The sequence below is a fragment of the Balearica regulorum genome, chromosome 9 (genome assembly GCF_011004875.1).
Source record: "Balearica regulorum gibbericeps isolate bBalReg1 chromosome 9, bBalReg1.pri, whole genome shotgun sequence".
Taxonomy (NCBI): domain Eukaryota; kingdom Metazoa; phylum Chordata; class Aves; order Gruiformes; family Gruidae; genus Balearica; species Balearica regulorum.
Genome location: NC_046192.1, coordinates 29,131,907 through 29,156,282, shown reverse-complemented (window position 1 = coordinate 29,156,282; position 24,376 = coordinate 29,131,907). Strand labels below are relative to the sequence as shown.

Sequence of the window (24,376 nt, the reverse complement as noted above, 5' to 3'; positions counted from 1 at the left end):
GCTGCAGAGCAACGCTAACGCTGCGCAGCCCATCTACTAGTTTGCTTCGGATGCCGTCAGATTCATTCACGCACCAGCGAGAGTGTGACTGTGGCTGGGGAAAACCCAACAACCCCCCTCTTTCCATAAGAGGAGTCACTACGTCATGACTGCTCTCCACAGAGACCACGTCTCCTCTTCTTGGAGACCACGCCGTATCGATAGCCTTTCATGATTCCCAGATGCCTTAACAGAATGTAAGTCCCTGAAGAAAAATACCCTGTGGTCTTAACTTGCAAAACTTAGAAGCTAATTCTTATCCATATGGAATGACTTATTTATAGTGCAGCTGAGACAAAATGAACTCCTCCAAATGAAAATGCTTAGTATATCGCTGCTTTGGCAATGTATCGCTAATGAATTTCCACGCTATTTAACACTTTCAGGACAATTCCACTGATCAGACTCCTAATGCAGAATCTGTTAGGGCTTGCCATGAAATAGGTGATTATTATGGAAATTCTGGTAGTGATTTTTTTTTTTAAATATTATGATATTTTTCATTTAACCCAGAAGTAAGTTTGTACCACTTCCATCAGTTTACTCTGACAATATTCACTTCTCCAAATGTTCTGGTTTCTCATTTTTCTCGGGCTCCCAAGACAGAACTCTGAAAGCGTTTTGAATTTGCACAGACAGATACGTACTGAGATCAATTCTTCAGCATTAATGATGAAGGACAACAAATTGTGCCTGTTCTTTTAATCAAGTTTACAATGGAAGTGTTCCATTATGAAATAAATTACAATACAAAATGAAGGTCATCATAAACAACTATTACTTGTCTACTTTTAACACTTATTTTTGCTACGTAATCTCTCCATTTCACTGACAATTCTATTTCAGTGGATTTCAGTGGAACTACTTATGTAAATTCCAAATTGAAATTAATAGCAGAAAAACTGAGACTGCTGTGAACAGAATTTAGGTTTATAATTGCCACATCGTTTTGGTGTCTGACAGCACGAGTGTTTCAGTAGGTGCAAAGTCACAGGCTTTTGTAGTACCTGTAGAGTCTGAAGAGAAAAGCAGGAATTAGCTGCAGAAGCTAATTAGAAGCACAGAGGCCTTATGTTTTGTATGCAGCTTCCATTTGGAGTCAGAGAATCCATCAATCCACTATCCACTATGAAAACTATATTTGTGCTTTTGTGGAAAAGTTGGCCCTATTGCGGAATGTAAGTTTTATGATGTAGCATGTTTATACAAAAAAGGCCAGGGAACCAGTTTTGGCTAATCGGTATCTCACATGATAGAGTAGCAATAGATATGTCAAAAATTACTCAGAGCCGAAACATGTAGAAGTTCCCACACACCTTTATTTATCCAGCTCTAATCTTTGCTCTTGAATGCATGCTTAGCAGTAAAAAGGGGAAGAAAAGGCATTGCGCTTGTTGAAGGGAAATGCGAGGGGCATAGGTCCAGGTTCACCTTTGAACCTGAGTATCTCACATACTTGAACCAAATGAGTGTTGTCTCAGCTAGTTACAGAGCACAGACATCACCGTCCCAAACAATCAGGACTCCCTGGAAGGTCTATTTAAATAGGCCATCTAAATATTATTATTACAGAGTTGCAATGGCTTTAATGTCTACTCTGTAACTGCTTTCTCATCTTAAAAATAGGCGATCTTTCTACTCCACACTTCCTCTTACTCTTATGCTACAAATATTACGTAAGGACCTACACTTTAGGAACTCAGTACTGCAAAGTGATCTGTAACTATAGATCAAGTCATGCCACAGGTTATTTAAAGTATCTCACTCGCTATCTGAAATTTGCGTACATTCCCTTTTTGCTTAGAAAACATCCAGTGTTAATCAAAAAAATAAATGCCCTGCCATTATTCAGGCTTTTAACAGTGAGAGATAATTGATATATCTGTTAAAAAAAAAAAAAGGGTAATTGTTTATACACAGAGTAAAGTGATTACTTACTGTTCAAAGAAGAATTATTCAAGAAAATGAGCAACCTAGATTCCAGGAAATCCAGCAATGAATTATTGAAATATTCCATTAAAATACACTCATGCCAAACAGAAAGATTTAAGATGTACCAAGTCTATCAAAGAGATGTGGCTTGTCTCCACTATTGATATTGGTCTTTACTCAATATGAGTTTGAAATATATGCGAGAATATACTGCTGAACTCCATGTAAGGTATCTGAAACCATTCGCTTTTCTCTTTTAACGAGGTTAAATGAAACCTGATCTGGATTCCCCTTGATCATAAGACTGGAATGCTGAAAATGCTGTAATCTATTTATACATCAAATTGAAGAAATTTTGTGTTTCTTTAAATTTCATTGCATTCCAGTGTATTAACTAAATATTGACAGTTTGAAAACTGTTTCATGTTCAAACTGAGAAAGAAAAGAGAGACCAATCCGACTTATTTATCCTAAAGCCAGGATTTATTTCCTGGCTTTTAAACCATGGACCAAACCCAGGTCTGCTCTATGCCTTCCCTAAAAGCGGTGTTCCTGCAGCAATAATTCATTGCTAGTGCCAACACATGGTAGCTGCCTTACAATGCCTTCAAAATACCTACTTTTTTCCAGCATCGGGACCATACTACAATCCCAAACTAGATTTGACTTATACTTCTCTTCTTCTTTCTGCCTCTAAACCACAAATGATTCCAAATACAGCAGAGAGCAAGGTTGAGAACAACGATGTAAATGAGAACAGCCAAATCAAACAGATGAAAACCACACAGGGGCTTATACAGCCCAGAAGTAATTGACAGTAACTAGTCTATTAACAGACAACCTCAGAGTCCCCTGGTGAAACAGCCCTCTTTAGGCAACTGATCCATATAATGCTGTCATTTCCCTAAATTATTTACATAGTTCTTTAGGTGCACACAGTGGTCTTTGACACGTTATGCTGAATAGAGGAAAAGTCCTGCCCCGGACTGCTCCCAGTCAAACAGCACAACCAGGTGCAGCGCAAGATAGTACAGAAAAAGTAAAGGTACCCATCATGAAGAAGAGCGTATTATGCTAAAGACCTGTCCGTTGATCTGTACTAATGTTCATCTCAGATTTTAACATATCTCAGTTTGGTAAAACACAGCTCCCACTGACATTTAATGGGTTTTGCCATTGACTTGAAAGGGGTCAGGATCAGGCTAACAACAACTGATGAGATTTCACAACATTTACTCATTTCTATTTGCACTTTATATATATTTCCATGTGTGTAACCATTTCCATTTGTTCTCTGTTGTTGGTCATATTAATTTTTTTTCATTAGTTGTTGGATTCAGTGCCTATTATTTTCCATATAGAAGACAATGAACACTGCAAAGACAAAAAAAAAGCAATTTTGTTAGGGTCAGGAAAGAGGAAATTTCCATGCTTTTTGTCACATGAGACTTTAAGAAGAGCCTAAAGCTAAATACTGCAGCTACTATTCGCTGGTTCTCTTGATAGTTAGTGGCCTTTATAAATGCAAAAATCCTACTCAGACATTCAAGTAACTTATTTGCCCTTTTCTATGCCCTTCTTCCCTCCAGCAGTCTGTAACCTGGAATTTGTCTTCCAGGTCTTGCAGTCAGTGTTTTGCAGCTTGAAATTCAAAGGGCCTTGAAACTCAAATTACCATTGCATCTCAGTTTGAGATCCTTTGTGGTAATTTAGATGAGTTTTAAAAACAAGAAGAATTCAGATAAATGTCTTACTGTTTAGCACCACTAGTTTAATAAATGGAAAATGTACAGTTTACAGTGAAGGAGAGGAATTGCTGATATTATTGTTTATTTTAAAATTTAAGATGTTAACAGAGGATCTTGATACAAGAGTCATCTGAAAGGGAGTGCAGTCTTAAAATACCGAACTGGTAAACCTCAATTCACATACGTGAAAGTTTAATTTTTAGTAACTCCGAAATGTCTGTTCAAATTTTAAAAGAACGGAGTGATAAATGAATTGCTTATCACTTGTCCGTTACTGTGCCAGTATGTCACTATTCCTAAGACAGTATCACATAGCCTGACCAAAATGTAGGTCTCAGTACTGAACGCACAGAAGGCGGCAGACAGAGCCCTGAAGACTTCTCTGTATCTGCAGACAAGGCAGGCTGATGGATGATGGAGGAAAAAAAAGAGGCACAAAGAAGGACAAATAACTTGTACAAGGCTGCACTGAAGATAAATACCAACTTAGGTGTAAGACTGAAGTTAAAAACCTAATCCCCTGAACTTTTGCTACTGACTTCCACACAAAAAATTTCCATCTGGGCTCCTGATACTTGGGTAAATGCCCTATCTGCTAGATCACACTGCTTCCCCAGGCTAGTTTTTAATCTTCGACAATAATCACCTAATGTTATTAAAGGCTAAAAAATTTGAACCCATGAACTCTAGATACCAATAAATAGTCCAACCCCCTTTGATAATTCCTACAGCTTTCTTTTAAAAAACATTGTATTTTTAATGTTACCATTAGGGATATTCAAAATTTTAAATTTACATACATACCTATTAAGATCTTTATGCACGCATCTCTAGCTGAGATGCGAGCATTTCTGCTCTCTCAGTCTCTGAGGCCGAGAGATTTTGTGAAAAATACATGTCTTTTGCATGACTGGTGCATGATCCTTGAATGTCAATATAAATTGTAAATTCTGTAAATTCACCTGCAGTCCCCCAGCAGCAGAACCACAAGTGCAGAAAGCCCCTAATAGCTCTCATTGCTACTGAAACTCTGTCTTAGTGAAATGTGTAACGGTAGAAGGTGATGGAGAGAGCGTGGAAGAATTACACAAAACTCTCTGTCACAGGACGCAGGAGCACTGAAAAGGAGTCTGCTGCCCTCACCACTGCCTGCTAAATCTGTCCTTGCCAGATCTCGAAAAAACGCGTGCATACACACAGAAACCACCAGAGTCCCATACAGTTGACACAGAAACTCAAACAGGAGTCATGCGGGAATTTCTTTTAACTAACTGTGGCAGATGTTTTTCTTGAAGGCAAAAAAGGAATATATACATGCTTGACACTTAATAAAAATATCAGTATGTTTGTGCCCAACATACTAGAACATTGTTCAGCACTAATTCAACCTTGCAAAAATATTATCAGTGTAATGCTGCCAAGGCCATTGTGTGGATTATTTGTGTGTATCTTGGCTAACCTGGCCATGGGCTGTAGCAATTTTTATACTTGACTTTTCAGAAACCTTTCTGGTTTGTTAGTGAATCAGTTTATCTTGTTCATTCTTGTTCCTCAACCTTTCCCTATTTTACCTTTTATTAATTTCCCTTTCTCCTTTGCTAGACCCCACCAAATGTCAGCCAAATAGCCCATTCCTCATTACACTTTAGGTTACATTAAAATATTCATATATACACAGTTCATGAATGGAGGATTTAGCAAATGAGTGTTTCAACCCAGGATTTAGAATTTTTTAATTTCAAACGTTAACTTATTCTGAACAACAGTGATAAATTAATGGATTCTAAAATAGAATCTTTTCTATTTTAAATTTCAGACCTATCTAAATTATAAGACCACTCTACTAACGCATATTTTCATACACTAAAGTAATGTTTTTAAAATGTCACTTCCCAAGGGAGACTTTTGATTTCACGTTTTACTGAGATGAAATACCACACACAAGTCCAATAGTCAATCAATAAGAATCTTCACAACTACTTTAAATCATTGTATATTTAAAATGTACTAATTTAAAGCAAAGAAAATGTTAAATATTACAGTTCGGGGGTGATTGTACCACCTTTGCTCGGGATAAACAGTCCTCCACAGATTGCCTTACTGACTGACAAGTATTTGTTGGATTGACTCACTCTTATGTTCTGGCATCCCGCATCTCTCCACTGATATACCTATTACTTATCTGTTGGGGACAGTGATTATTAAATGTATTCCTATGCAGAATGGTTTTATCATATGTTGTCCTTAATGTATTGGATTAATAAGCTCAAATGCTTTCCGTTTGAAAATGAAGAATTTTTAAAAATCCATATATAAAAGTTATCTCAAGTCTTTACTATTTCCTGTAGCTAGGTATTCCTTGCCCTTGTGAAATTTTCTCCAAAGATTATCATCATCATTTATAGAAGATCTACGCCCCATTCAATCCCGGCTGCTTCACCTCCCTACAGCTTTCATAGTAACCTGAAAAAAAGGCCAGAACTCCTGCTGACCTCATTGGTATCTGTGGTATAAACAGTCAGGCTGTATAATATATTGCATTATTACACATCTTCGGCCATATGACTTTCCCTTGGCTATTTAATCCATCGTTGTTGTGACTGACTTAAAAACTCCCAGACGCATCCACATGCTGCCTGTTAAAATGAAACTTAACTTGCCAAAGCAGCATCGCCCTCTCTGCTCAAATACAGAGTTCCATTCTTTTACCAAATTATACTTGGTTGACTTGCAGAACAAGGAGTAATGGTTCCTGGGCTAATGGCAGGTTTAAGGTCTAACGTCTCACATCCCATGACAAAAAAATACATTTTCTCATGGACATAAGACATTTCTTAGATGGAAATAGAAAGTTTTAACATTGCAATTTGGTGTTAAGATTACATTACTCATTTTTAGAGATCTTGTACTCTGTACAATGCATTTCCTTTTTAACATCTGTATATTTGAAATCATGCAGTGAAGAGGGTGCAGGTAACAAAGGATTGCATGTTGGAGGGAATTTGTTTGGGAGGAAGTTTGGGGGATTGTCTTTGTTCCCTCTTCAGAGTCAGAGCTGGACAGAGAAGATGAATTCTAAGATCATAGATTTGATCTGATGGCTAGGAGATGGCAGTAAACAGAAGATAAAGAAAATGCTTTATCCTCCAGTGAGTACCTGGTAGAAGCCACTCCAGAAAGTGTTGCCTGACAGAACTCATGGCATATCAGGAGGAAAAATGCCTGTATACCAGGAGGAAATCCAAGAATCACAAATGGAGTTCAGATGGGAATTCAAAATCATTAAGGAGAAAAAAAGGATGCCGCACAGACAGTTCATCCTCTCCTGACAGATGCAGAATGAAGAAACTCTAGAAGGCAGACTTTGAAGAATATGAGGACAGGAAATAATAAGGGATGAGCTAGTACAAAGTGAAACAGAATCAAAAATAAGGTTCATACTAACGTAACAAGAAGTGGGCAGAAGACAAAGTGCCAAGGAAGATGAGAAGAAAAGCAAGTCTTGGTACACTGTATGCACACAGACACGGAAACCGAGGATGTTACACGCATAAGGAGCGTTCACAAGGCACCACAGAACAGAACACTTTACTGAAAGCAAAACAAATGGGGTATAACCTGAGATTCAGGACTTGAAAGAGACTACCCAGTGTGTGTGGCCACAGATCCAGGGACAGTCCTCTAGTCAGAGCACACCCAGAAAAGCTGGGCTTTGTTACTTGGCAGGACTTAAACTGTGGGACACTGACCTGAGGCTAATGGAGGAGGCCCCACTGGTTATCTTCTACATTTGGTCAAACAACACTGCCAGATTCCCACTGAATTACGCCAGAGCATCGTCACCAGGCTGGTGAAAAGGATGGCAATGCTCAAAGAAATGGAGGCTTGGGTGATCAGCAGAATTCTTTCCTCCCTGAGAAGAAATGAGAAGGTGTGATAGGATAATCAGGACAGAAAATCCAAGCACAGAGGCTCTGACTATTTGAAATATCTGATTAATGGAAGACGCTGGTAACAAGACCAGACACTTACCCAAACACCTCTCGCAGAAGTTTTCTGGAATTGGGGCTAGCGTGGTTGAGAAGTACTTAATGTTGGGGGGGGAGGGGGGAAGTGGAAAGGCATTTGCTAAAGACTTGGGTAATCAGCATGCCTGATTTTAATGGATAAATTTACCAAGGTGGCTCATGACAGATTAACTCAAAACTGTTTTCTAACATAAACGAGTTCTTACATTGTTAATGCACTAGGTTTAATCTCTGTTGAAGCTAGAGAAGTATTTGGTATGATATCATATTGGAAAATATTACTGAAAACAAATACAGAAGAGATGGATTAGCACGCAAAATTGCAAAATAAATCAGAACTTGGCTGAACTGCTGCATTTACAGGCAACAGTTGAACTGAAGGGAAGCTAGTAGTGTAGATCTTCCATATTTTAGAACTGGTCTTTAAAGCACTTTGTGACCTTACACAAAAAGTCAGGATGGGTTAATGGTACAGGTGCAAGGCGTGACTGTTCAAACAGGGACCAGTTTATCTTACAGGAACACCCTAATGACATTGGTGGCTGGAATAACAGAAATGAGATATAAAAAGCCGACTTACATATCACATCAGGGGTTTACGAGAGGTGAGCACCTGGAGACACCAAAGGTCCTTATGGTCTGGATATGAACCACCAGTGTGATGTAGCTGTGGAAAAAACCAAACAAACCAACAAGAAAAGGGGATCCAGCAGGAAACACAGTGGAAACAGATGCAGTGAAAGACCAGTGCGGTGATGTTGGACTGGCAGTGTTGGACTTGATGATGTTAAAGGTCTTTTCCAACCAAAACAATTCCACGATTCTATGATGTGATACCAGCAGTCCCTCACTGGCAATTCTGTGTGCAGCTCTGCTCACTTCTCTGTAAGAGGGACTGATTCAAACCACAAGTCACACAGAGTAGGGCTGTGAGAATGACTGTGAGAAAGACAACTCTCAATTATGAGAAATAACTAGAAACTGGTTACCTTTATGAATATAACACCATGACTAGAAATTGGCTGTATGTGAACCTAGGCTGGAAAATATTTTAATAGACGAGTTTCTAAAATAACTTCCCAGGGTGTTATGGCAATTGCCATTCAACAGGAGGGATAAATAGCTTAAATGCTGTCACCCGTTCCTTGACAAGTTTATGGACAGGGGGTCTGGCCTCGACGCTCCTCCATTCGTAGCTCTCTTGGAGTGAGCGTACGTTAGGAAATTCATGCAAAAAGATAAAAAGGGATGCTTTTGTGGTAAGGCTTCACGGGCAGCCCCGGCCTGAGGAGAACGGACGGGCCCTCAGGAGCGCGGGCGCCCGCGCTCCTGAGGGCCCGTCCGTTCTCCTCAGGCCGGGGCTGCGCGACCGCGCACTACGCATGCGCCAAACCGCCAACAGCGGCGCGGGAGGGCCCAACCCCGGGGCGTGGGGAGAGTTAGCGGGCGGTGGCACATTCCAAACAGCAACCGCACGCTCCGCCCCCCTCCCCTAACGTCATCACGCCGTAGCGTCGCGGGGGCGTGGTCAGCGTCCTTTCCCAGGGTGCAGCGGCGAAGTTGAGCCCCATCTTGGGTGAAGGGAGCCGCAGTCGGAGCCCGCGCTCCCGGGGCCGGCGTAGGGCAGCGGGGCCGCCCGCTCCCGGGCCGCTTCTTCTCCTCCTCCTCTTCCTCCTCCTCCTCCTCCTCGCCGGCCCTCCGCCCCGCGGGAGGGTTGCCCGTGGGGTTCGCCCGCGGGCTGGTTCCGAGCAGGATGCGCCTGGCGCTGGTCTCCAGGTAGAGCGCGGAGACAGGGCGGGGGGGGGGGGGGGGAGAGACGGGGCCGCCTGGGCCTCGCCCGGCCGCCGCGGGGCCCCTCGCGTGGGGCGGGCCGCGGGCCCGGTTCTGCGGCCGCCGAGCCCGCCCGGGGCCCGCGCCGCGCCGAGGCCGGCAGGAAACCGCGGAGCCTTCGGCCGGCTCCGCCGCTCTCGGAGCGGGGGCTGCGGCGGTGAGGAGGAGGCCCGCGTCCCGGCCGCCGGAGGAGGGCTGCGGACGAGGAGGAAGAGGAGGAGCCCCGCCGCCCCCCGCGCGGCCCGCGGCCCGCCAGCGGGAGCGTCGCGGCCCGCCCGCCCGCCGCAGGAAGCAGCCGGAGGATGTGCGGTAGCGCCGGGGGCCCGGCCGGCACGCCGTGACAGCCCGCCCCGGCACCGCGCTTGCCCCGGCTGGCGGAGCCCCTCCCCGCGGAGGAAACATGTCCAAGATGCCGGCCAAGAAGAAGAGCTGCTTCCAGATCACCAGCGTGACCACGGCTCAGGTGGCCAGCAGCATCACCGAGGACACCGAGAGCCTGGACGACCCGGATGAGTCCCGCACCGAGGACGTGTCTTCTGAAATCTTTGATGTTTCCCGAGCCACTGACTATGGCCCTGAGGATGTCTGCGAGCGGAGCTCCTCCGAAGAGACTCTCAACAACGTGGGCGAGGCCGAAACTCCTGGCAGCGTCTCTCCCAACCTCCTTTTGGATGGGCAGCTGGCTGTGGCTGCTGGTGGGGTGGCTGTGGCTCCGCCAGCTGTGGCCCCCAACGGGGGGGCTGTGCCCAAGAGCTCCGCTGCGCCCCTACCAGCTGCTGCCCCTGGCACTGCTGTGGCAGGAGGCAGCAGTGCTCAAACCGCCTTGCCCTCCACAGGGCCTTCCACATCTGCTACTCCTGGGATGATGTCTCAGACAGTGGCTGCTGCGTGCAGCTCGCGCTTCAGGGTGATCAAGCTGGACCATGGTACGGGGGAGCCCTACAGGCGAGGACGATGGACGTGTATGGAGTATTATGACCGGGACTCAGATGGTGGTGGTGTCTTGGGCAGGACTGGAGATTGCATTCGGCACAGCAGCACCTTCGAGCAGGCAGCTCAAGAGAGGGACAGTGGCCTTGGTGCCACAGGAGGTTCTGTCGTGGTCTCGACTGTGCCAGCATCGGCCCACGGCCCCGATTCTGTAGCTGACAGTTCTCTGACTGCTGTGTCACAGCTGCTTCAGACAGAGAAAATGAGCCAGTCCTCTCTACAGCAACCTAATTTTGTCATTGGGCAACAACAGCAGCCGCAACAACCCATAGGTGGGGCCATGCCTCAAAGTACTGCTCAGCCTATGTTTTCTGGGGCTTCGGTAGCAAATCAGCAGATGATGGTGCCACAGCAATCACAGCCACAGGTAAATACGCAGGGTGTTGCGCAGACTGGACCCAACGGGAAAGGCATAGCACCTCCAAACGTGACAATAGGGCAGCCAGGCATTCCTGTGGCACAGCAGCAGGTGCAGCAGGCAAACATACCAGTGACTCAGCCTCAACAATTTGCTTATTCTCAGTCCCAGATTCCACCAGTGCATCTACTGCCGACGCAACCTTCTGGTCAGACCGAATACATGCAGCACATGACAATTATGCAGTCTCAAGGAGCTATTCAACAGGCTACTGCAGGCTCTGTTCCAAGTACTGTGGCTTCCAGCCTGCCTGTGGGGCAGGTGACGGGCCAAAACCCCTCACCTGTGGGAGCACCAGTGATGGGGGTGTCAGCACAGCCCGGCGAAGCAGTCGGACAGGGATCGGGATTAATGCAGGGTGGCCAGGCACAAGCTAGTCAGACTGCCGTTCCGCAACCAGGAGGTGTGGTGCAGCAAGGCATTGGACATACGGGGGTTGTGCAACAGAAATCTGTGACTCAGCATCAAATGGGTGGAAGCAGTCAAGTGTCTGGAATGCCTGGTGCTCCCCATGCTGTGGTCTCTGGAGTTCAGAATGTGCCTGCAGTTGTGCCCGGTGCAAGTGTGCCTAGTGTGTCTACCACCACTTCTGTTACTATGCCAAATGTCCCTGTTACGCTGGCCCAGTCGCAGCTGACTAGCCACACTTCTGTCAGCAGAAGTACCGGTGTTGTCCAGCCACAGCACGTCGGACACTCCTTAATGCAAGGCGCGCCTAATGTACCTGCAAGTCTGCCACAGTCAAACCTCGGACAGTTTCAGGCTCAAGCTCAATCCTTAGTAGGCCAGATTGACGATACTAGAAGAAAATCGGAACCCCTACCTCAGCCACCACTTTCTCTTATAGCTGAAAATAAACCTCTTGTGAAGCCTCCCATTCCAGACACTCTAGCAAATCCTCTTCAGTTACCTGCAAGTACTCCTATGAACAGTCTTGCCAGCTCTGTGTTTGGCATATCTATTCCTGTTGATGGTGATGAAGACAGGTATGAATTATTTTATAACACCATAAAAATACCTTTTCTTAAGGGGAACCCCCCCCCAACTTTCAAGTTACTGTCAAGTGGGTTTTGTAAGCTCGTATTTTCAGAAAGTTGTGCTGAAATTTACCTGGGCTGCTTTTTTTTTTTTTTTTTTTTTAAGAGTACAAAACATAGCAAAATGTTTAGGCAAGTAGTGAATTGTGCTTGTTCTTCTCAGGCTGTGGGTGTGACTACTTTTATCTCAAAACAAGGCAGAAAGTAGCCTGAAAGCTGCTCGATGCACAAATAATGTCACGTCTTCCAAATCAAAGACTGAAAACTGTCCTTCTGCACCTAATTACTCAGTATGCGAGGAAGTCTGTTCTCTCCTTTCCCCTGAACACATAGTAAAACACTGGAATGACAGCCAGGTGAAGATGGGTTTATCAACGCCATATTGCAGCATTGTTAAAAGTAGAAGTATAGTGCTATCTTAGGGCTAATGGGTGAGGTATCTTGGAAAACTTAAAGTCTTAATGCAGATTCTTGACTTTTATCCTGCTGTTGAATTTGCGCTTTATAGTATCAGTTACTAAGGAAAGTACTTGCATCTGGAGATGAATTTGTGTGCTCTAACATAGCGAAAGCTCTACAGATAATGGTCTTTTTCCTTGAATAAAAGGGATGCCACTTACTTGAGCAAAGATGTAGACACAGTGGAAAGTACAACCTGACAATGAGTTTTCTCTATAGGAAAGTAATGTGGAACTACTAGTTGTAACAAAGGTGTGTAGTATGAGCAGACTTATCAAAGGACCTGAGAGAGGAAGCATGTATGTGACTTTTATTCCCATAGACTTGTCAAACTACTCTAAAGGGTAGCATGATGGTTAAACTGTTCTTAATTGACTTCTTTGAGAGAACACTTTCAGGGAAAGCAGTGTTTGAGTACTGAATTAATGTCATCTATGTTTACTGTTGGCATTACTGACATTTGGAGGAATAAAGTGCATGTGTGTTCTATGTATGTGTGTTTTAAAAAAAAAAAAAATAATAGGAGTAACACCATTATGAGAAGGTCTGATGTGCTGAATTATCCTGTGAGCCTTCCCTCACCTTGGGGAAGTACCAGACTTTAGGATAACGCGGTCGGTGTTGCTTGGAGTTCCTTTTAGTAAAGCTGCTGCGTATGTGGGGTTAGGGTGTAGTGGATGGAGAAGGTACCTCAAAGACAAATTAGTGTTTGGAGCGTTAAATCTGCAGTAATGCTGGCCTTGTGCTCACTGGAGCTTTGACAAATGCTGTGTTTGAGATGGTAACTCCGCTAATGCTTTTATGCAGGCAAAGGCTGTGTTGTAGAGCTGTGCTAGTTCTGATTAAAGTGGTAAAGGACTTAAAAAGTTAAACGGTTAATATTTTCTAGCAGTTGTGCCTACCTTAAGAGGGTTGCTGACCCAGCTGACAAACTCTTCTTTGTGCAAATAAGGTTAGATTTCAAGCTTGTAGGGTTTTTTTCATAGCTCAGTATGTTATCAGAAGATGATTTGTCTTGTGTTTAATCATTCTGATGATTAAGGAGTCAGAAAGGAATGTATTTTGCATTCATTTTGCATAGCTTCTAATACTTTATATAAATTGTAGTAACAGACATGATTATCTGTGACAAATGAATCACCTTATACAACAATAAGGAAAAACTTGTCCTACTTAAACATGTAGGCTGCTGACTTTGTGTTGCACACTAGCGAGATGGTTCTTGGTACTTTTACCCTGAACAGTGATTTTTAAAGTTATTTCCATACTTTTGTCTTTGAACTTGAGCCACCTTACAGCATTGCTTCACGCATTGTTCATTTCTAAACTTGGCTATGAGAACTATGAGTAAGAAATAGGAATGGACTCTAAATGCAGAGCGCTCTTTTTTTTATGTGCCACGTTATGATGTTCAGGAGAGAAACTAACTTGTGGTTATCTGAAAAGAAATGCATACTTCTCAGTTGTCCGCTTCTGCACAGGGTGATAAAACCTTGTCATTTACTGAAGTGGTACAGTAAGCAAGGAGCTATATGGTATGCAAGAGTCTGTCCTGGCTTGGAATAGCTTTCTTCAGTAGCGCTATTGATAAGCAGGAAAAACTTACTTTAAACAGGCCTAGATGTCATACAAAGTAGAAGATACAGAGTTAGTAGATCTAAGCTTATTCTTTGCTCCCCTCAAACAGTATCCTGACGTCACTGGTTTCAGACAGAGAAAGGAAAAAAAAACAAAACCTAGCAGCTTGTTAAGGCTGTTTAACAACTTTGTTTTTATTTGCTTTGCTGAGAAGGCTTTATTATAAAACTGTCTCCTGCTTGTCTGCTGTTCTCTTCTTGCTCCTGCTTTTTTCCTCTTTCCAGCCATTTAAATTATGCCACTACACCCTTGGGCTTATGCTCAGCTGCTTTATCCACTGAAATCAGTGGTGAAATAGTTAATGAAGACCTTCAAGTGTCATTAATAGGCTGAGGGTTGACACTCTGATAAAACTAATAGGGCGCAAAGGGAGTTCACACATTGTGAGTCAATGCTTCAGGCTGCCTGCAGGTTCAGGAAGTTAATGCTTGGTTTTGTTTAGAGAATTTACTTTGTGATCATAAGAGCTAGAAATTTGTGAAAAGCGTTTTCCTCTTTTATCTTAAAATTAATGTGTAACATACCTGCCGACACATCGATCCTCCCCTTCCTGGGTATCTACATTTCTTCTGACACCTGCAATTATATTTAAATATTTGTACATACTTGAAACTTGTGTAGATCATTCTCTTACAGTCATCTTCTAAAACAGTGATTCATCACAGAGTACTGTATAGCTCTAAATATCCTGGATTTATCTAGTAAGTCATTCACCATTCTGAATAATGTTTTAAATGTAAAATAGTTTAGGAATGGGAGTTCTTTCAAAACTGAATGCGGAAATGCAGTAAGTATGAGACAGAGAGGTCTGATATAAAAAAACTGGTCAGTTGTCATCTTTCTGTAAAAAGTTCATTGTATTATTCTTGGTTTATAGTCTGCTGTTTTAAATCAAACTACATCTAAGATAGTTAAAGGTGGAGGTGTAAAGTTCTATAGTGTCATATATAGATAGATAATCTAGAACAATGTATCTATAGATGTAGAGCTTTCTTTGCAACACATTGTCTGCTAACCTTTAATTTCCTGTTCTGATAGTCCAGTGCACTTCTGGAGTAGTCTAGGCAAAACTGTGGTTTCTTGCATTGATCTGATGAATAATGAAGAATCAATTAATCAAGAAATCTTACTGGGGGGGTGGGAGGGGGAGGGAAGAGGGCAATGGGTAGGTGGTCCAAAAGAATTAAAAACAAAACAAAAAACCACCACAAAACAGAAAAAGTCCTTTGGCATGTCACAGCCTTCCTTTAAAAAGCAAAGCTGGTTTTTTCAGTTGATGTGTCTAAATTGCTAAGCTCTTAAATGTTCTGTGGAAGTTATGAAAGATCTACAGCATAATGTAGTTTTCTTTTCCTCTCTAAATGTGGCTACAAGTAGAATAAACTGCAGCAGCATTGAAGAGTGGAGGAAATAGTACTCTTATTGAGGCAGATATGAATATTGCAATCCACTCTGATTTTGGAGTCTGACAAATACTATAAAAACACAAGTGGAACTGGATCTCAAGACTGCCCTGGCTCTTCATTTGCTGGCCCTTAGCAGCAGTGCTAATTACTTTGGCTGAAGGGCAGGCAGAGTGCCCCAGAGGATTTTGGGGTCAGAGTGTGTCGGTTCATCCGCTCACCTTTACGCCCATGTATACACAAATTTGTAGTTGACAAGCATAATATTCCAGCTGGCTTAATAACTTTATTTTGGCTCTTGGGGAAAAAGAAGTATGTTGCCTCTGTTAAAAGAATGTGACTGAGAAAGCTTGTTCAAACCTCCTACATGTTTGGCAGACTTTTGGGGCAAAATATTACTAGGCATGTTGGACAAGGAGCAGAGTATAGATCATTTTCCAGAGATAGCTGACCAGCTTGAACTGTGCAGGCTGTATTCCAGGAACGCTAATGAATGGCTGCAATTGTGAACTGTCAACTACAGCAGCTAAACTGTTGAAAACCTGATTGTGCAGACCTCTTCACAGCATGTATCTCTCAGCTCAGCTAAATCATGTATTCGCGTAGTGTACTAACTGTTGATAAAACTGAGCTCTTGAGACCATGTTCATAATATAATGACAAAACTGGGCATGGGCATTAATGTAACTGTGATAAGGCTTTCCTTACGTATTGCCCTAGATGTATTTTTTTTATTGTAGTCCTGAAGAAAAAGTATTCTGCAGATACGTACCAGTAAGCAATACTTGGATTGCACTATTACTGAATACTGTCCTTTTCTTCACTTTGCTCGTAAACTTAGTAGAGACTTGAGCTCTACTGCAGCTGCAGACTTGGCTGTTTTCAGCTCTCCTCCTGAAGGATTCTGCTTATGAGTGTTTGCAGAAGCAGGTGAGAATGAAACATGGACGGACGTGCTCCAGTCATGAGTGCACTCAGTTTGATGGCCAGAACTACAGCATTTGAGAAGCAGTTGAGATAGGACTTCTGAGGTGAGCGTTACAGTTGGTGATATCAAATGATGGCTAATGCGAACAAAACTCCAGTTAGCTGTGTCCAAATTTTGCTATACTTTCTCTAACAAAAAGGATGTAAGGTAACTCCAGCACCACAACAGTTTCTAGATTATGGAAAACCTATCCTGCCATGCATTCAGTTCTTGAGTATTACAAGATACCTAAACAGAAAAATGTGGTTGCTCATTTCACAGTGCTGTTTCCCAGTTTAAACATTCAGATGCCTTTGTTAAGGAGGAGTCAATGCGTTCTTAAAACTAATGAGCTATGAGTGTTTCAGATAAGATAGTTATTAAAAGGAGGAAAAGGGGAAAATACTCAAAAGAAATTCACAAAGTGAAACAGTTCATTTTGTTTTAAAGACTGTAGTGTCCCAGCTCTGACATAAATGGTTCTCTGTACCTCATTCTCCTAAGTATTCTGCTCAACTGCTGTGGGTTAATTTTTTTCTGCTCCACTATAGAAGAGTGTGAGTGTTCCATAGTCAGCTTATTTCTGAATGCTGTCTTGTATGGTAGCAGTAACAGCATATGTTTCCTGGAAGCTTTTTTAAACATCTTGTTAAAAGCTGAATATTCAAGTATTTAGGGGTTTTGAGCAGGCAGGACTACCAAACTGCTATCGAACTACTGAAGAACTGAAATTTCTCTCAGGCTGTGCATTTTTACAGGAAGTGCTGATAATCTTTTATGATTTCAGGTGACACTGTAATAAAAAGGAATTGTTCCCTGTTACTGTACTGGATATTTGACTGTTGGCCTGTTGCATGTTGAGGCCATATATTAATTTTTCAGTTGTAAAGATGGTGATTAGCAGCTTCTGTTGCTCATGGAACATGCAAAGCTTGTTTGTGCTTTCTGTTGGCAGATTCCATAAGAAACTTCTGTGAGACTCCTCCTGCTAAAGTACAACTGGTTTAGTTCTGGTAGATAAATCTAGATTGTCAGCCACAGGTGTGTGCTTTTATTCCTGTATTTGACAAAGTGTAAAGATAGAAGTATTTATAGTAACTTCTAAAGCTACTGTCTCCTGAGAAGGTTCTCCAGACATAAAAGGTCACTTGAAGTACAGTATAAGGTTGTATCTTCATTCCTCTTCTTGAAAATTCCTCTATCTCTAAACTTCATGCTTTATAAATACAAATGTGTATTGAGTGCTAGTAAATTATGTTATGGGATAATCTATTTCTGCTGATGCAGGGCAGTTGAGTTACTCAGCCCCATGAAGGACAGCTTGTCTTAGTTTTTTTTGTTGTGCAAAATAATTTCATTCCAGGAGGGGGGTTTGTATATATCTGTTCTCCCTTTGACGCTAGGAGTAATGCATTTGTATCATTACAGCTTGCTTGAATGCTTTTAACAGTGCAGAGAGAAGGTAGAAATATTAATTAGTACCATAGAGAGGTGTCAGCTGTCTATCACAATGGCAACTGGCATGTTTGTCTAGTACTCATTAAAGATTACAAACCGAAATAGCAGAAACCAGCCACAGAATTGCAGACTGGTTGAGGTGGGCAGGGACCTCTGGAGGTCTCCAACCCCCTGCTCAAGCAGAGCCACCCAGAAACGGTTGCCCAGGACCAGCATGTCCAGATGGCTCTTGAATATCTCCAAGGATGGAGACTCCACCACCTCCCAGGGCAGCCTGTGCCAGTGCTCGGCCACCCTCACAGTGACAAAGCGTTTCCTGAAGTTCAGAAGGAACCTCCTGTGTGCCAGTGTGTGCCCATCGCCTCTGGTCCCGTCCCTGGGCACCACTGGGAAGAGCCTGGCTCCGTGCTCTTTGCACCCTCCCTGCAGGTATTTACAGACACTGATGACATCCCCCTGAGCCTTCTCACCTGCAGGCTGAACAGTCCCAGCGCTCTCAGCCTTTCCTCACAGGAGAGATGCTTTCTTGTCCCTTCATCATCCTTGTGGCCCTTTGCTGGACTCTCTCCAGTATGTCCGTGCCCCTCTTGTACTGAGGAGCCCAGAACTCGGCACAGTCCTTCAGGTGTGGCCACACCAGTGCTGAGCAGAGGGGAAGGATCCCCTGCCTCGACCTGCTGGCCACGCTTTGCCTGATGCAGCCCAGGAGACGATTTCCCTTCTTTGCAGCAAGGGTGCAGTCCTGACCGTTTTATTTCTGGGAGGAGGATGAGTGCGGTGTGTATGTGAGGTGGCAATGGAGAAGTGTAGAATGGATAAGAAATGAGATACTGGTTTCGGTGAAGTATCTGAAGATTTTTTTTTTTTAATCTGTCATCTTGGAGGATGGGGTGATCAAACATGAGGGTTAAAAAAAACCCTGCTTGCTTCTCTGTCAAGTTATTTCAGCTATTTTTGTAGGGGTGTAGATGACAACTCCTGGGAATGTGTCCTATGTAGAGCACTGTTCAGTGGGTGCAAGGACCATAAATACCTTGACCAACCCTACAAATGCCTTTTTAAAAATACTGTTTCTTTAAGCCAAGCGGTAAGCCCCTCATACTGACAGTGCTTTAGTGAGAACTTCAGCTGAGTGCAGGCTGGCTTGAAACTTGATGAGTTGTAAAGAACTTGTAAATGGTGTGGAAAGGCAGACGTGCATTTATAATATACTATGTAATAAACCATGCCATACATGGTCTAGGTTCTAAGATCTTTTTTTAAAGGCTAAGTATTTAGTTTAAAATATTTGCTAATAGATGCTTTCTTGACCAATGTCACATAAGTCAGGACAGGTGGGATTTGGCTGAGTCTGTTTGAATCTGTTTTCTCCACTTGCTTTTTCCCCACAAATATTGAAATATTTTGTTGTCAAAAAGCCCAGGAACCACTTGTATTTATAGATAACTGAAATATCTGAAACTGCTGTACTGCAACTTGGTGGTGTTGGGGGAAATCTCATTTTTGGGTTGTTTCCTTTGAAGATGGATACTCAAGCCAGATGTTCCACTATGCAAGGCCACTTTCACCAATAATCACAAGCAACTTTCCCTTTCATCAATAGGTTTGAGAAAATCTAGTTTTGTGGGCAGAGCAGGCAGTAGGAGCCTAATCCCCTACAATAACATGTTCATACATATTAATAAATGCCTTTTTCTTTACCAGCCAAGTTGTGTGAAAGTCAATATTTTTAAGAGTTTTGACATCTCTTCCAGATTTTTGATGTACAATGCAATACTAGCAAATGTGGATCTTTTAAATTCAGAAATACAGAATTTATGTTGCTTTTTTTACTACAACCTTTCATCCCAGCATATTAGGGTCCGCTTTTAAAATGCATTCCAAGCTTGCTCTCTTGAATTGGATAATTTGCAAAAGAATAATATGGCATAGTGATGTTAACTGGCAAATTACAATAGATGCTGAAGGACTCCATCCCTTGTGAGGTGAAGTTCAAGATGTTTGTTGAGACTACGTAAGTTATTGTCAAAGTATTTTTTTTAAGCTTGTCTCAGTTCATCCAAACATGGATAATACTGACGGGCCTTTCTGTGGCTTTTCTTGAAAGCTTCTTTAATAGTGGGAAGAATCCCTGACTGGGTCAAGCAAAGCCTTTCTGCATTGCCATCAAGGTTATCAACTTTAATCTGTAGTTGTTTCTCTTTGAAGATGTGATCTCCTGTGGGTTTTTTTAATCTAAGCTGTGCATCATGTGAGCTACCTTTTCGTATCCTCCCTACAAGAACTGAAGGTTAACTTTACCCAATGAGAAAAGTCATTAGTATGAGAAATTTTACGCTTGTTACATGTTTTGATTTGAGAACAGAATCGCACAGATTATTCCTTACACAGTCTTTAAGATGATATTATTAAAATTCAGCCTGACTAACAACCATGACAGCCTTCACAAAACAGCCTTGCTTTATTAGCACGTATATCCATGATGATGCTGTCTGCAGGGAGGAAGAGGACGAGAGCGTTGGTTACTTGACTGGAAGAGAAGTACTAGTCAAGAGTGAACTGAAAGTGCACCAAGTCTGGCTTTGGAAAGTGGGAAAACGGGATGTAGAGGATAGAAATAATCATCAGTGAGTCTTTAAAGCTGTTACGATTACAGGATTGTCTACTATACAGGTTTGGGGACCAGTTTCTGGGACCCAAGGGAATTGGACCCTAGAGTTTTGTGCTGGAGCTGTTGAAATCAGAAGAAGAAATTTAGAAGATGAGCACTTGCATTGTTCTTTCCATAATATGGAACTATCAAACAGTCATATCAGAATCTACTATTAGAACTCTTCAGCAAAACTCTTTTAGAAATACTGAACGATTATTACCAAACACAGTTACTGACTGCTTGACAGTTATGTCTTAAGGCAAAGTGCCACCGTTTTACTGATCCAAGGTTCTGAACAGGAAGCACAATGTCCTACTGGCTGGTTAATTTTCACCAGTATACATAAACTTTAACTCTTTCTATAAAGAAACTTGGACTCATGCTTTCAAATAATGTAATAAAATCAATGGAAATTGTTGTCTCATTTTTCATGTTCCTATGCTCTACTGAGTTAGTGTCTACCAGAGATGTGAAAGGCAGAAATTACAAAGTGATGTTAATCAGAGAAGGCTTTGAATTACTATTAGTGAAACTTGGTAGACTTAAGTGAATAACTAGGTGCAGCTCCACCTGAAGCATCTAGGCTGGGTAGCCTCTGTAAAGCAAATCTTTATGAAATGCCTGTGCTAAAGAATGTTTTGTACTAGCTGTTCTCTGGAGTATATAGTAAAAGAAACTATCCTGATTTTACATCTAGGAACTTTGTGTTTGCAGAAGACATGCTAAATTATTGTAACCTGTTGAGTGACTTTGAATTTCATATTGTGTCAAAATGCTTCTTTTTTTTTAGACCAGATTTCCATAGTCAATAGTCATATCCTTTGAGGGGAAAACAAAAAGGAAGAAAGAAAAGAAAACTTCCTGCTATTTTATCACATAATAATGAAGTGTAGAAGTGAAGCTAGATCACCTTTTGTCTCACAAATCAGTATCACCTCAGGTCTGTCAGTGCATCTGGTCTAATGTGGTACAAGGCTGTTAAAGGCTTTGAGTATGTTTTAAAATGCAGTGGTGGGTCAAGTATAAAAGTGTTTTCTACAGCTGTTCAGTGCTGGGATGAGAAGAAATTGTTGGCATCTGTCCTGTATAATGAAGAGAATGGCGATTGTCCTTGGGCGAGGGCATGTGGTGATACCAGTGACTGCTCTTTGTTCAGGGTGGGCTGGAACATTTGAGAAGCTTCTAACTTGCTCACTAAATACTCAGATTATTCACTATGTCCCTCTGGTCTGACCATGTTGCATTCTCATTACCAGTTTTTGTAAAAGTGGTTTTACTCTTTTCCCTAGCATTCATAGGGACTGAAAATGTTACTGGTGTCTTTTTCTGGAGAGCTGGGCCCCCAGAGCAGGGGAAAGCTGATGCCAGCATCTCAACAGAGCAGGCAAGTGATCGGTGAAATGCCTCTGCAGGACTTTATTACCCTGTGCACTTCAGACAGTCATCTATCATTCACCTCTCCCTAGAGATGTCTAGTCAGTGCAGAAGATTATTTCCCAAAATCATCTGAGAGCACGTATGGGCTACTGATCTGATCTTTGCTATGGAAAGGAGGGTGCAACTCTGGCAGCAAAGTCTAGTTCTTTCTCTTCTGATGCTTGAAATCCAAACATCAGAAGTTTGAGATGCAGCTAGTTGAAATGGAGCCGCTGATGTCAGAGTTTCCTGTCTTATTCCAGGTGATGTGTGCTGCTTTAGTTCTCTCAGTAAAGATACCTGGAGGCGATTTTCATTGTTTTTCAAAGTGTTGGGAAAGGAAGTACATTGTTTGAAAGCAGCTGAAACCAAGTGCTGGTAAGACTGGCACTCTCTTGCTAATGCATCTGGTTGTTCTTTCATCATCTTCCTCTTGAATTCAATTACAAAACTGATGTTAAACATGTCCTGGTTTGGTGATTTTTAGCACTTAAATTTATGTATCTTGATTTTTCTGGTGGAGATCAGATCCATGCAATATGCTTTCTCTCCACCGTTAGACTATTTTCATTTAGAAGTAGCTTGTGAACCCCTTTCAAAGTCCATCATGGTGGTTAAGAGCCAGTGTCCCAAAAACTGTCACGCAGGCTGCTAATTGAGTCAGCCTTTCCTGTCGTCTGTTGCTAGAATGCACCCAAAACTGAATGTAACGGCATCTAATTCTTGCTGGTTTTTCAGGCCATGTATTTCAAGTATAATGGCTTTAAATAACTATGTGAACAGAATATGTAATTGAACACAAAACTTGAGCTCTAATATTGAGATTATTCCCCCCCCCTTAATTCCACATTGACTTTCCCACATTTAGTTTTTGTCAATTCTCTCCTGCAAAGCTTTTTGCTCCAGTTACTCTGTTTTGTAGGTGAAGCCTGATGAAATAAAGCTGATTCAGAGTTGCAGTTGATTTAAATGGAAGGCGGTAAAAAGTGAAATGCCTTTTAAAAGAAGAGGGACAGAGAAGGAATTCTGTTACTAGTGTAAACATAATCTTGAAATGCCATAAACTGTACTGGGAGTTTTCTGATAAGCTATGAACAAGTGATTGCAAGTCCCCTGGTTCGGATCCTGAATAAACCAAGTCAAGTGTTGTAATTTGGAGACAAACTGTAACCAGTCTTCATTGCAGGTCATAGCTAGTAACCTAGTTAAACACAGCCTTCTATTGGTGATTGGTAAGACATATAACTGAAAACTAACTTGGGTTTGAAATGCTTCTGGGCAATAATACATCAATTTTTTTTATAAACTTTAGAAACCAAGGAAGGATTAATTGTCCTTTAGGGCACTTCAAATCGAGCAGCAGATGGCTCTACCTACCCTGATCACCATAGTAAGAACACATCTGTATGTGCTGATAGTTCTCTTAAATAAGCTCAGACTATGTGCTTACCATTGTGTCTCTTGATTGTTAAATAATAATTCTGACGTTGCATAAAGGCTAAATACTTCTATCTAACTTCGTCTTTAGGCTGGTTTTGAGTCACTTCTTTCTCAAAGCGGTTAGTTCACTTTTGGCACTGCACAAATAATGTAGATGTAGAAAGTAACATACTAGCACCTTTTTTTGACAAATGTGGCTGAAGATCAGGGTTTTATTTACAGGCATATTGTCAGTCTCCTATGGCTTTCTGTGCAAAGGATGGGAAGCTGTTGAATTCCCAGTCCTATTGAGGCATCGCTGTATGGTCAGTGACCTTACTTCTAAGACTAGGAACACGATACTAATGGATGTTTTGCTGATGCTTTCTAGTCTTAAACTTGGTGCTTCAGTATGAGCTTTGTCTGCAACTAAGAACAACTTTGTTCTAGAATGGTCATTTCTTGCTTTCCACCAGAAAAGGCATGAACTTTACAGTTGAACGCAAAGACGGTTTGATTTCAAAGTATAAACGTGCTCTTTCTTTACTTCTTTTCTGTTTTATAGTTAAATTTGGTTCCTGTAGGAGTTGATCCTATTCAAAGGCAGAACTTCTGCTTTTAAAGTTCTTGCTAGCGATGTCCTGAATTCTCAAAGAATTGTGAAAGATGGGCCTATGGGCTGATCTGGAGACTTACGGGCCTGAAATCTTTTGGAGCAATAATGACTTGATCTCTTCTTGAATCGCACCGCTTCTGTAAGAAGTCTTTTCTGTTCCTTGCTGTTTGTGTGGAAAACAATTCTGATGCATAGTTCAAACTTTCTTTGCTGCAATTAAAGCCTGTAATGTGTGAGCTGTGCTTATACCAAACTGGTGTGGAAATAAGTTTTTCTTCTCCTTTGCAGATACTTTAAACTATGTGCAGCCTGTAGCTATCTCTTT

The 24,376-nt window shown here is 42.0% G+C and overlaps 1 protein-coding gene and 1 long non-coding RNA gene across 6 annotated transcripts in view; one reads left to right on the top strand and one right to left on the bottom strand.

Moving 5' to 3' along the window:
* Nucleotides 1-3,061: 3,061 nt before the first annotated feature.
* LOC142603012 (uncharacterized) lies at nucleotides 3,062-8,681 on the bottom strand. Of its 2 annotated transcripts, none has more exons than XR_012836883.1 (4): nucleotides 8,328-8,681; nucleotides 7,752-7,806; nucleotides 7,469-7,632; nucleotides 3,062-3,345 (listed from the first exon to the last, which is right to left on the bottom strand). It is a non-coding gene; the product is annotated as an uncharacterized LOC142603012 (long non-coding RNA). The 2 variants fall into 2 exon arrangements; XR_012836882.1 differs by lacking the exon at nucleotides 3,062-3,345 and adding an exon at nucleotides 3,987-4,123.
* Nucleotides 8,682-9,534: 853 nt separating this feature from the next.
* The window catches only part of TSC22D2 (TSC22 domain family member 2), a 30,968-nt gene continuing 16,126 nt past the window's right edge, over nucleotides 9,535-24,376 (top strand). For all 4 annotated transcript variants that reach the window (XM_075761780.1, XM_010311071.2, XM_075761782.1 and 1 more), the window contains exon 1: nucleotides 9,535-11,971. In XM_075761780.1, the coding sequence (XP_075617895.1) occupies nucleotides 9,978-11,971 (1,994 nt within the window). In that variant the 5' untranslated portion in view covers nucleotides 9,535-9,977. The remainder of the gene's footprint in view (nucleotides 11,972-24,376) is intronic.